Here is a 14085-nt window from a genome sequence, read left to right as displayed (position 1 = left end):
TAAGTACCCGTAAGGAGACTTTTTATTGAAGACTTTTTGAAAAAGAGAAAGTATGGAAATGGATATGTTTCTCTAATCCAAGAAAATGGATACAAAAGCAGATAGATGGTTTTTTCTCTTCTAGTCTCTACTTATCTGTTAAGAGAGGTGTTTATTTTCTGCCTATTTTACAAAGCTGCTGAGTGCTGTAATGAATTCATATTTATTGGGAAGTTGGAGCTTTTTGGATGAAAGGTGCTAAATTAGAGCTTATTGTTTATTGAATTTATTTGATGTGTCCAGCCTCCTGGGAACATTTGCTGAGTTTAATTAAAAACAGATAGTCCTCACTCTGACAGCTTACAATGCCATTTACAAACCAATAAAATAAATAGCATGCACTTGTATTGTCCTAATGTGGGATTGCCTAGATCACCATAGCTCTTTTGGACAGGGGAATGACTCTACTTGTGTAGGAAGGATGAATTCAACTGCTAAATAAGCACAGTTATTCTCAACAACATCTGAACCGTCTACTTGCCCTCATTTTATAAAATACATAGAATATGGAGATTTTTCTCAATTTGAAACTAATTTTCAGGTTATGAAACTAAAAATAATCTTTCCTTCCTATCATTTTGGGAATAAATGAAGATAAATATTTATGTTTCATATATTGTTTTATGATCACTTTTTCTTTGCAGGAAAGACATTCCAAAGCATTCAACTAGAGTATTGTATGCTTTCATAACTCAGCCCAGTGGAAGCTGAGAAGTGTAATTATAATAATGGCATGTGTGCTTCCTTTGCCAGTTGGTGATGGAGTTTTGTGGAGCTGGCTCTGTCACTGACCTGATCAAGAACACGAAAGGTAACACCTTGAAGGAGGAGTGGATTGCATACATCTGCAGGGAGATCTTACGAGTAAGTAGCAATACTGGATATCGTGGGAGTTGTTGAACTTTGTACTGACCTTCCACTGAAATTTATAAGCATGTTGGAAACCTTTAAAGCTTTATTCTAACAGTGATAATAGCAATGGTAGTTTCTTGTGGTCTGCTCTAGTGGAAGTGAGTACCATTCTGAATGGGCAATGTGCACTCTCATTTGAGTTAGCATTGGGTGAGTTCTTTTAACAAGGAATTCATTTCCAGTGGTGTTTCCAATTGGAAATCTGATTTTAGGCCATATAGATGGTGTCCCACTTAGGAAATGGATTGTTTTAGAGATATTTTGATCACTCATTGGAGTTTTCTATTTGTGGAAGTTTATAACTAATTTAAGGATTGTGTGACTTTAGCCATTTCAGTACATACATAGAACCTAGTTTACTGGATTTTACCCTTTTAAATAAAATTCTTTTAGTGTTAATTACTTAAATTAATGAAAATAGCTGGACAAGACTGTGCCTATTTGCCCAGTTTTGCCAACAATCAGGCAGTCTGAGCAATATTGTCATATTTGCCGAGCTCAATTCAAGGAGAAGAAGGTAGTTGGTCCTTCAGATTAGTTTAATTATCTTTTGCTACTAATATGGAGGCTATTACATGTCCACTGAGTATTCTTACTAGATCTGCTTGGCAATCATTATCTATTTATAACCTCTGCCTTCTTAATTTAAGGAAACAAAGTTAAAAATGTTTTTACAATGTGTCCAAGATACACCTTTGAAAGATAGATTATGTGTTGTGAATGGATGCACTGATGGATAGATAGATGGATGGAAGTTAAGAAGAATGAAGGGCATTAAAATAATGTTTATTGATTAAATTCAAACCACATTAGGCAAAAGAAAATAGAAAATATTTTAAATGACTACATTTATAATGGCATAAAAATCAAATACTTAGAAATAAATTTACAGAAAGATGTGAACAACTTCTACATCGTAAACTACAAAATATTATTGAGAGAAATTAAAGAAGACCTTAATAAATAGAGGTATATACTATTTCAAAGATTAGGATGCTTCATATTCTAAAAATGTTATTTCTCCCCAATTTGATCCATGACTTCACTGAACTCCCTACCAAAATCATTCTAGGTATATCTGTGGTTATTGACAAACTGATTTTTAAAATGTTATATGAAAATGCAAAGGGCTAAGAATACTCCAGGCAGTCCTGAGAAGAACAAAGCTGGAGGATGTGCTAGTAGGTTGCTAGTTACTGGGACTTATAAAGCTGCTCTAAGTAATTAGAACAGAGTAGTATTGTCACAAGAATAGACAAATGGCCAAGGAAACAAAATCGAGAGCCCAGGGACAGACCTGCTTCACAGCTCACCTGAGTTACTACAAAGGAACTGCTTCAGTGCCTGGGGAAAGGGTGCCCTTATCAGTCAGTAAGGTCAATTGAATATCCATGTGAGAACATGAAGCTTGACACATACTTATTCCATATTAAAAAAATAATTCGAGCTGGATTATAGACATAAATGTGAATGATATATAAAAAAAATAAAGCTCCTAAGAGAAAATATAGGATAATACCACCATGGCTTTGCAGTAAACAAAAATATTTCTCAAACAGAACGCAAAACAAAATTTGAGGAGAAACAAGGTACAGCTGCTGATCTTCAAATCTGACATTTATCTCCAAGTATTGATGTGCCATCGTGTAAACTTAATTTGAATTTCTGACTTAACATTTTACTCATTCAGAGAAAGCATGATGAATGTTTTTAGTCATCCAGACTACCCAGTGGGTACCAAGCATCTATTGGGGCTTCAGGGCGGTTTCTGCATAATACGCCTTTGTGCTCTGCTGGGTAACCCTGTAGGGGCTCAGTCCTGTGATCTTCAGGGTTCTAAAAGCACAAGGGAGGTTTCATCCTGTGAGTATCTCTCAATACCTAGTTTAAAAATGCTTGAAAACCACTGTTTTCTTCCTCCTTCCAATGCAATCATTCTCCCAAATGATACTGGCACTTGAGATAAGGTGACTCATTGGAAGGAACATTTGATCATAAGGAGTTTCAGAGATGACCCTCCTTGCATCATATGAACATTTGGCTCACTTATATGCTCTGGTACCTGCTTTCAACCACTTTGGTGATGAAGCAGGGAATGGAATTTTAAGGATTTGTGGTGTGTTAATATGCTATTAAAACCATACATTTTAATCTGCGTGATGCCTACCTTGAGCCAAACTAACTCTATACGAAAGGTAATTTTTAAAGGCCCAAACCACTGCAACTGTCCTGTTGCATGGTTTATATTTACTGATATTCCTAAACATACATATGGACCTTTTTGGTCACTCATATTCTCATGCTGAATTTTTTCAACAAGGGAATTTAGACATTTAGTGTGTTTTTTTCTTTTTGTGTCAACCTCATCTTTCATATCATGATTTTGTTGTTATGGAGAAAAAAATAAAAGTACAGAAAATCATAACTAATAAAATGGCAATAGTTAGGTGTACAATACTTTGAGTTATCAATTGTTAGCATAACAAAATTTGCTTCAAGATTCCAATTTTAGAATCTTTTAGATTATATTTTTTTATGAAAAAACATGTGACTTAGAGCACATCTGTAGGTTTTAGAACTAACTCCCCAAAGAAGCCAAAATCAGAGTAATTCATGGAGACCTGGAATATGATCAGTTTTGGATGTCACTGAGTAATAATTTCATATAATGAACACAAAGTCACACATGTCATAAAGCACTCAAAATGACAGTGATAAATGCCAGCAAAGGAAACAGAAATTGTTGCTTTCCTTTTTAATGTGGGCCACGTTGGCTAAAGCCAATGGGAAACGTCTTGGCTGTTCTGAGAAATATTTTATTGTGCTTAATTAAATCTGTGTAATAGGAAGTAACTTTTAAATTCAAATATTGCCCCCAAAAGTGGAGGATTCTGTTTAATCAGTTTAGTTTTTTGTATGTAGACTTTATAGGTGTTTCTGTTACAAACTGGCAAGGACAGGCAGTCCTCACTTTTCATGGTACTATTAGCTGAACTCATGTATGCTGAACCACATCATCTCTTAGGTGGTTCCTGAGGTCAAAGCAGGTATGAAAGCATTTCCTTTAGCACAGCACCATGCATAGCAAGGGCCACCTCTATAGTTCAGTTTATACTGATCCATTGCCTATGGCTTAGTACAGCACTGTGAGCACATGAAAGATATGAGTATAATAATGAAAGTATCTCTGGATGAGTCTACTACTTTTTTGGATCATTAATATCTGAAATAGTTTATTTGCATCTTGGCTTATGTTCCTATTAATCCTTTTCAACTCTCCGTCACTCCAGGGGCTGAGTCACCTGCACCAGCATAAAGTGATTCATCGAGATATTAAAGGGCAAAATGTCTTGCTGACTGAAAATGCAGAAGTTAAACTAGGTAAGAACAGAATCCAGTGAGCCTAGGAATTGCAGGAATTGATAAGATTATTTCAACAGCTGGCTTTTTTGGTTGTTTTTTTTGTAATGAATGTAAATTTGTCACTGTGGATTTGGAGGTCATTGTGCGAAGAATGGAGAGGAAAATGTTTGTTTATTTCAAAAACATTTTCTAAAAGCACTTTGAGGAGTGAATTGGTCTGTGCTAAACAGAACCATGTGTTTAATTAATGTATAGAAATAATTGATTTTTTTAAAGCGAAGACCCTTTAAAAGAGAAGTGAGTGACCTTGAAATGTTTTCCTATATCTTTCTGTTTGTTTACATTATTGCTATAACAGAACAATGGTGACCCATTTTTTATTAAAAATATCCACAGTTAAACATATTTAAAATAATGAATTCCTGCTGTATTCCCATATGTTTTAGGTTAAATTTACATTGATTTCATTATTACCTGTGCAAAATGGATGCCCAATATTCTACTTGGCATGCATACCAGTTATCCCACTTCCATCTGCCAGAGTTGTCCGTGAGGGAATCCTTTTCTCTGGTGCTGTCCATTAGAGCCCTTCCCATAACAAATCCGAGATTGTCCAGATATGGATATATAAACTATAAGCAAACAGAATCCCCACATGCATTTGTCAGCTTGATATCTATGATTAAGAGTATAAATTGACAGATATCTCATAGGCTACACAATTTGTCTCCTAGAAAAGAATCACTGTCAGTAAAATTGGTTATTTTCAGAGATTTAAATATCTCCCATGTTTATATCCCAAACATTTGTTCTTACCTTTTTTGGTTATAATATATAATTTTCATATTTAGCATTTAGAGCCAAACTTTCATCTCATGAATATTCCTTGTAAAACCAAAGCATACATTATATAGGGAACGCAGTTGTATATGTAGTGACTAGATAAGCTATTCTCAGAATATTTGCTCTCCACTAATTAAGTTATTGCTGAGATACTACAATACCACAGGCCCTGTATATGGCACGTTTACAAAGATTATCTCAGATAAACATCATAGCAACTCCATGTAGCTATCACCCTCATTTTATGGACCAGAAAACAAGCTCAAAGAGGTTGATCTACTAGCCTTAAGTCGCATCACTAGGAAGTGGCTGAAATGGGGTGGGACCTACGCAGTCTGACTCCAGAAACTTAGTTCATAATCACTTTCTTTGAATCCCTTAAATAATACCCTTTATGGTGGCAACCAAGTTTGCTTTTTATTTAACAGCTATTTTTGGTCCCCAGGAAGCCTTGGTATAAACACATGTAACACTTCGTGATTTCGTTCTTGGTTCACTTCATCCATTTATACATGCAATTTAAAAATACACATTCACAATAGCAAAAAGGAAGAAGCAACCCAAGTGTCCATTAACAAATGAATGGAAAAACAAAAGGTGGCACCTGCATACAATACAATATTATTCAGCTTTCAAAAGGAAGAACATTTCCCGGGAGCACCCCCACACCTTTCCCTTTCCCTTCCCATTTCCCTTCACCTCCCCCCTAAAAAAAGAAAACAAAAAGGAAGGACAATTTGACACATGCTGCAACATGGATTAATCTTGAAAACCATTACGCTAAGTGATGTAAGCCAGTCACGAAAAGACAAATACTATATGATTCCACTTAGATGAGGTACCTGTAGTAGTCAGATTCATAGAGACAGCAAGTAGAATGGGGTTTACCAGGGGCTGGGAGGAGGGGAGATGGGCTAGTTATCGTTTAATGGCTACAGAGTCTCAGCTGGGGAAGAGGAAAAAGTTCTTGAATTGAATGCTAGTGATGGTTGCACAACAATGTGAACGTACTTAACGTCACAGAACTATAACACTTTAAAATGGTAAATTTTATGTTATCTGTATCTTAACAAAAATGCATATTCATTTTAGCATCATATAAAAACTATAAACTTGATTCATTTTGCCTTCTCTTGAATAGTGGACTTTGGAGTCAGTGCCCAGCTGGATCGCACAGTGGGCAGGAGGAACACTTTCATCGGTACTCCCTACTGGATGGCACCGGAAGTTATTGCCTGTGATGAAAACCCGGATGCCACATATGATTTCAAGGTATGACTTCTTACTTCTTCGTTATGTTTCAAAATGATGCCCAAAATATCACCCTTGAATCTTTTAGAGAATTCTCACATGGCTTTATGTAATGCAAAGGGAGAGCAAAAAAAACAACAACATTATTTGAATTTAAAATGATAAGACATTCTAGTGAGAATCTTTTTAATGAAGTCACCCATCATATCTGATTGCCTATTTGTAAAAAAAGAAAGAAAAGTTTAAACCATTTTCTATATCCTCATGAATTTACTCTCACATCTAATTAGGGCACATATTTCTGTTTTGCTTATAGTTTAGATGTTTTGCAAAGTATATGTACATGTAATGTTTTATGTTAAAAAAAAACACCAAGATATGAATTTGTTGTCTGTCATCTTTCTCTGATTAAAAATAATCAGACTTACTCATTCCACATTGCTTCAAGTTTAATTATTGGAGTTTTTTGTGTTGTTGTTGTTGTTTTTTCAGTAAGAGAGAGAACCAAATGGGATGTTGGTAGCTACTTTATGGCGTTTCTGTAGCCTGTAATGGTGTTTCATAGAAATTTGATTTGTGGCTTGTAATTTTGTATCATAAACTGGTAATTTGTTAATAAATTCCAAGCAGTGTTGAGATAGAGAGGTGAAAGTTGTCCCTTTCTCCAAGAAACCCTCCTCTTTTCTATTCTGCTAGCCAGTAATCAAGAATAATTTTGGGTTCCTAGTCCATTAATAGCTGCAATGTCAGGTAACATTGTTGTCATGAATGATGCTTGAAAGTGGAGACATTAAAATTGGGGTCAGATGGGATAGAGGCACTGTGAGTTTTTAGACTGTACAGTAGATCTTGGTTGCCACCATAAAGGGTAATATTTAAGGAATTCAAAGAAAATAATTTTGAACTAAGACTGCGTAGTTTCCATCCCATTTCAGCCACTTCCTAGTGATGTGACTTAGGCTAGTAGATCATCCTCTTTGAGCTTCTTTCCTGATCCATAAAATGAGGGTGATGATATCTACATAGAGTTGCTATGATGTTTATGTGAGATAATCTTTGTAAACATGCCATATACAGGGCCTGGTGAATAATGGTCTCTCAGTAATAACTTAATTAGTGGTGAGCAAATATTCTGGGAATAGCTTATCTAGTCACTACATATATAACTGTGTTCCCTATATAATGTATGCTTTGGTTTTATAAGGAATAAGGGATATTCATGAGATGAAAGTTTGGCTCTAAATGCTGAATATGATCTGTCATCTTTGTGCGGATCCCAGGACAACCTTGGGCAAAACCTAGGCTGGTTTCATGATGCGTGGACTTTTTGCCAAAGGACTATAGTGATCATCTTGAAATACCCTCATCTTCCAGATGAGAAACTGAGGCCGAGGCATTTGCAAGTGCACACTCAGTTAGTGATATTCTTAGAGTTGGGACTTGAACCCAGATCCCCAATGCTCTGTTCAGAGTTCTTCCCAATATTCAGGGTGGAACAAAAGTAGTTTTTCAGTGTTTATATGGAAAATAATACAATAGTTAAGAAATAATACTAGAATAAACTGTGTTTTGCATACTCACAACTGTGAATCTACTTGTGCCCCACCCTGTATTACCCTGCTCCTGGAAGATGTTCTCCTATATAAATCTCTAGTTTACCAACAAAACAGCCTCTGAAGAGTATATGTGAAAAATTCCTTCTTTAAAGAACATTTTTAGTTCTCCAGATATGGGGTTATTATTGAAAGCAGGTCAGAAAGATGCAAACATTGCAGTGTTTTGAGGATCCAGTGTCCCTGAGCATTGACAAAATTATTGGCCTCTCTGGAGAAATGCAAGCTCAAAGGTCTGAAAACAAAATAATCCCCTGTAAATTCCTCCTTCTTCCAAGGTTAGTTCACTGTCATAACCTGACAATAATCTGTCTGGAAGCAGCAGCCAAGTTAAAAATCAATCTCCTGCCAAAATAAATGTCGCTTATTTAAACTGCTAATGGTAAGCACATCTAAATAAATTAATTTGCAGATCCCTTGAGAGGAGCCACTACAAAATATATATCCCAGACCAGATATGTGTATCATAATTGGCTATAAGCAAATCTTCAAAGTATAGTCATACTAAACAAGTACTGATTAGTCTACATTTGGGCCACAGATATTTTAAACTACTTTATAATATACCAGGGAGATTCAGAGTGTCTCAAACCTCTACCCTTAGCTTAGCCGTTTAGCTGGCTGTGTTATGACTGGCTATCATGCATGTGAACTTTTGTTTTGTGATGTAAAATAGATTCCTGTGATTTAGTTGTTTTCAGTAGCATGAGTAGAAGAGGACTTCCTTCCAGCCAAGCCAAAGCTTGGAATTAAACTGGTATCTTGGTCCTCTTTCCTCAGATTATGGCTAAGGAATGTAATTTGGGACCAGTGAACATTTTGGAGCCCATGCAATAACTCTCAGTGGAGACAAAGCCCAGTGTATGAGTAACCACAGGGCGACTTCAGAGGAACTGGAAGGTTCATGTGACTGTACAAGTATCCTGAGACATTAAAGAAGTGAAGGTTCATTTCTGTGTCTTTTATTAAAAACTAAAGAATCCTGATGAGAGACAAGATCCAACTGTATCAGCCATTTAGACCTTAGTGTAAGTTAGTCTGTCAGGATTGTCGTGAGTGTAGGCTGTACAGAGGAGGAAGAAGTCATGGCAAGACTGTAAGCTTCAATGGTCACTTGTCACGGGTAAAAGAAGTAACTTGACGAAAGGGTGACAATAAGGAAGATGGGGCCGAAAGGAAGGTTTGGGGGCTCTTAGAAGATGCATTTCAACCACTTCACAGTTTTATCGTGGACCAGAGAGGAAAGCTATCTTTAAATAATTTTTCTACTTCTTTTTTGGCACCAGGTCTTATCCTTCCTTATGTTCACTATTCTTAGGAATATGGTTTATCACCAGGAGACAACTGGACAATCCTTTGACCTTTAAAACCATTTGTTCATTCACCCAATGAATATCCACTGTGTGTAAGGAATTAGTCAACTTGTATTGGTATGTGGAGTGTTTGACTAAAAAGCTCACTTGTAAACTCATCGAAGTTCAAGGGTTTGGTGCTGTGTGCTTGGTAGCCCAATTAACCAAGCTGTGTATCCCAGCCTCAGAAAGGGATGTTATTGCTTTGGGTCCTCATGGACTACAGATACTTTCAGCCTAGAGGGCATGTTTAGAATAAAAGAGGGCTTGAAGGCCACTGGGCTTGGTTAGATTCCCTACCACAAAACCCTTCCTTTAAAATACAGGCAGAACATAAGTAGATGAGTGGATTAAAAAGCTGTGGTACATTTATACCATGGAATACTATGCAGCAGTAAAAACGAAGTATCTCTTACCTTTTGAGACATCATGGAGGGACCTGGAGAGTATTATGCTCAGCAAAATAAGCCACTCAGAGAAAGATAGGATCGCATGATCTCACTCATATGTGGAATCTAAAGAACAAAAATAAAGTGATAAACAAAATAGATCCAGAGACACAGAAGCATGGAACAGACTGTCGAACCTCCGAGGGAAGGTGGGGGTGGATGGGTGGGTGGGAAAGAGGTCAACCAAAGGACTTGTATGCATATATACATAACACATGGACACAGACAATGGGGTGATGAAGGCCTAGGAGGGGTGGGTGCTGGGTGGAGGGCATCAATGGGGGGAAAAAGCTGGAAATCTGTAATACTTTCAACAATAAAGACAAATTTACAAAAATAAAGGTAGAATGCAAAAGAGAAGAGTGTAGTTTGATTTTATTATTTGACTTGTTTTATGGTTTATTATTATGTACTAGAGGCCCGGTGCATGAAATTATGTACTAGGGTCCCTAGGCCTGGCCAGTGATCAGGGCCAATTTGTGGGGCGACCGGTGGGGCAATCAGGATGGCTCCCCCTGCTGGCCTGGGTCCTTCAGGCTGGGGGCAGCTCCTACATTGAGCATCTGCCCCCTGGTGGTCAGTGTGGATCATAGCGACCCATGGTTCCACTGGTAGTTCCTCCGTTCGGTCGATTTGCATATTAGGCTTTTATTATATAGGATTCTTTGAGTTGTCTAAGATATCTTTAAAGACTGCTATAATTTTTTCTAAAAACTACAATAATTCATTAAAATATGGGCCTGTGTAGGAAAGTAGTCTGAAGAGCTCATGCTTTTTATTGCAGCCTGGTTTTGTCTGATCTCTCCCGGGCGCAGTAAGTGCTGCCTGAAAATAGCCCCTCTCGGAGGAGGAGCACCAGAATCTCATTGCCTGGTGTGCTCACTTTCCCCCAGAGGCCCTCCTTTCTTGTTTTCTGAAATTCTGTCAAAACACTTCAAGCAAAAGGAAAGGTTTCATTTCCCTGATAAGTGTGTGGGGCAATAATGAAAGCTTTCTCATTTCATAATAAGCATTCAAGAGATTTGAAATTAATAAAACTGCAAAATTCCTAGGCTGTTTAAATTGTTACGTTTTCAATTTGAATTTCATTGGGTTGGATGGGATTTGTCAAGTAATTTGTAGCCCTATACTTACTGCTTTAACACAACCACTCACTAAAGAAACTTCTTGGCAGCCAAAAGCCCATTAGTAGGGAACTGGTTGAATAGACTAGCACATCTGTCCAGCGGAATACGATGGAGCCATTTAAGCAACAAGGCAGTATCCATATTGAAGCTGGGCAGATCTCAAGATAGCATGTTCAGTGCAAAGGGCAACTCACAGTATCGTACACATAATGGAGTCTTATTCTTCCCCAGTCCATTGCTCTATGACGTGTAGGTGGAGAACTTAAAATGTTTATTTTATACTAAAGGCCTGGTGCACGAAATTCGTGCACGGGGCGGGGGCGGGGGGAGGAGAAGGGGTCCCCTCAGCCCAGCCTGCACCCTCTACAATCTGGGATCGGGCCTAAACTGGCAGTTGGACATCCCAGGACCACTGGCTCCTAACAGCTCACCTGCCTACCTGTCTGATCATCCCTAACTGCTCCCCCCCCCCGGCCAGCCTAGTCACCCACAACTGCCCCTTCCCGCTGGCCTGGTTGCCCCTAACTGCCCCCCTCTGCCGGCCTGGTTGCCCCTAACTGCCCTCCCCCACCGGCCTGGTAACCCAAAACTGCCCCCCCCACTGGCCTAGTCGCCCCTCACTGCCCCCCCTGCCAGCCTGGTCACCCCCAACTGGCCCCCTGCCAGCCTGGTTGCCCCACGCAGCCTGCTGTTCAGTTGTTTGGTCTTCCCTCACTAACCCCTCCTGCCAGCCTGGTTGCCCCACGCAGCCTGCTATTCGGTGGTTACTATGACGGCGTCCTGGTTAATTTGCATATTTGTCTATTATTAGTATAGATCTTTCTCTCCTGTACCCCCCACATGCACACAAACTGGCCTTACTTTTATTTGTTTATTTTTTTAAATATATTTTTATTGATTTCAGAGAGAGGAAGGGAGAGGGAAAGAGAGATAGAAACATCAATGATGAGAGAGAATCATTGATTGGCTGCCTCTTGAATGTCCCACACTGGGGATCAAGCCCACAACCCAGGCATGTGTTCTGACAGGGAATTGAACCATGACCTCCTGGTTCATAGATCAGTGTTCAACCACTGAGCCATGCTGGCTGGGCTGGCCTTGCTTTTCTTTAAGTCAGTAAAGTAAGAGATGTATAGAGTGCCCAGCCAGCATTGTTGCCACTTTACCTGACTCAGGTGTGCTGGTTGAACTGCCAGTCAATGATAACTGGTCCTCAGGGTCTGTCTGCACCAATATTTTTTAAATACCCACTATGTGCACAGCATTGTGTTAGTGTTCTCTTCACATTACTGGTGTGGAAATGGGCACAGAGGAATTAAGTGGCTCGCCCAAGTCACCAAGCTAGGCTGTCCAGCGTGGGCTCTCTCTGCCTCTCAGGGCATGCTGGGCTCTTTCCCTGTGCCATGCTGCCTCTTTTTTGTGTGTTTGGTTCAGCTATCTGAAAGTATTCTTTTCTGCACGTGTTGGGCAGCCCAACCCCCAAGGCCTGCTATCTTGTGCTCCAGTTGCCTGCATGCCAGATGGCCCCCCACCCGCCGGAAGTGTTGTGCTTGCCTCCGCCTCCTCAGAGGCACTAGAATTTGTCTCTGTTTTGTTTGTAATGCGCACAAGACTGGGCTATTAATCATGCCACAGGGCAGGCGGCACCGTACCTCTGAAATAATGAATTACCGAGCTCCTGCCAAAATGAGTCACACCATGGCCATGAAGGAAACTTATCTCTCCGGGACTCTCCTCATCTTGTTCCTCCCTCTTCCCTTTCTCGTCTCCTGTGATCTGTCTTGCCAGTTGTAATTGGAACATTTTCTCCCGTATTTAAGTTCTGAAGTGTCTTGGGGACTTGCTAATGCACCCAAAGGCTTGAACAAGGCCCGTGAAGGACATTTATTGCTCTCTAGCATGGACAGTTAAGCATAGCTTACAAGCAGCTCTGGGTATATATATATGGCAAGGAATATAAATGCTCTTTTTGTAAAACAAGAGAACCCCAGCCCAAAAAAAAGAAAAGAAAAAAGATCCTAATGATGCCGTCAAAAAAGGGCTTAAAAAAGAAGCCGTTTCTGGCCTGGTCATGTGACAGGATGCTCAGGAGTCGGGATGGTGTGACCTTTGGTTTGAAGGAGTTGTTTGGGGGCTTGGGGAAAGCCACCTTAGAGGGGATCTGAGCTGTTGTGAACTGAATAAAGGCAGCATCTCTTTTCACGGACCCTTTCTGCTTCCTATAGCATAAATCCAAGCTCACCTAACAACTGGGCCCTCTCTCCATTTCCCTACTGTCAAAATGTGCTTCTTCAAATCATTACTGTGTGCCTATTATCAGTAAGGAATGCTTTGGACTGTACTTACTTACATTTCAGAAGTTTAAAGGCAGGCAGTTCAGAGTTGGTGTGGGGCCTCATTGATGTCTTTAAAAACCCAGGCTGCTACCTTTCTGTCCTGTCATTTTTAGTTTGTTGACTTATTGCCACATGTTTGCAAGAAGGATGCTATAGCTCAAAGAGCATGCTTTCCTTCAAGGCACGAAGAAGTGGGGAAGAATTGTCAAGACATTGGCTGTATTTGTCACTTATTTCAGGAAAAGCAAAAGCTTTCTCAGAAGCTCCCAGAAGATGTTTGCCTGTGTCTAATTGGCCACAACTATGTCACATTCTTAATTGTCATCCTTAGCTGTAGGGAAGTCTGGACAAACACACTTAGATTTCCTACACTCATAAATGAAGGCCACAAAGGAAATGGGGGTTGAAAATGCCTGTTGGGTTAGCCAACAAACAGTGTCTGCTACAACCAAGTAGAGGGAAATTAGAGAAGGTTAAATTGAACAGGCAAAGGCAGTCTCACCTAATAGTAGAGGAGAAGGAAATTAATATTCTGGAGGCCACTGTGTGCCAGATTTTGGACTAGGTAGTATGGACGTATACCATTCCACACGTGGGTGTTTTCTTAAAAAAAAAAAAAAAAGCGTATGTCTACACAAAGACTTGTGATGGATGTAGCAGCTTTATTTGTAACTAGAGGCCCAGTGCATGAAATTCATACACAGGTAGGGTCCCTAGGCCTGGCCAGCCATCAGGGCCAATCGGGGCCTTCCAGCTGCCAGCATTCTGCGCCGCCCCCTGGTGGTCAGCACCCGTCATAG

The 14085-nt window shown here is 39.5% G+C and overlaps 1 protein-coding gene across 1 annotated transcript in view; it reads left to right on the top strand.

Moving 5' to 3' along the window:
* Positions 1-14085, top strand: part of TNIK (TRAF2 and NCK interacting kinase) — a 341946-nt gene that overhangs the window by 219714 nt on the left and 108147 nt on the right. Inside the window, exons 5-7 of the mRNA XM_008142296.3 lie at positions 793-903; positions 4242-4332; positions 6299-6429. Coding sequence (XP_008140518.1) covers positions 793-903; positions 4242-4332; positions 6299-6429 — 333 coding nt within the window. The remainder of the gene's footprint in view (positions 1-792; positions 904-4241; positions 4333-6298; positions 6430-14085) is intronic.

The sequence above is a fragment of the Eptesicus fuscus genome, chromosome 3 (assembly GCF_027574615.1).
Source record: "Eptesicus fuscus isolate TK198812 chromosome 3, DD_ASM_mEF_20220401, whole genome shotgun sequence".
Classification (NCBI taxonomy): Eukaryota; Metazoa; Chordata; class Mammalia; order Chiroptera; family Vespertilionidae; genus Eptesicus; species Eptesicus fuscus.
Note: the sequence above shows the minus strand (reverse complement) of the source record. Positions and strands in the feature narration are given on the sequence as shown.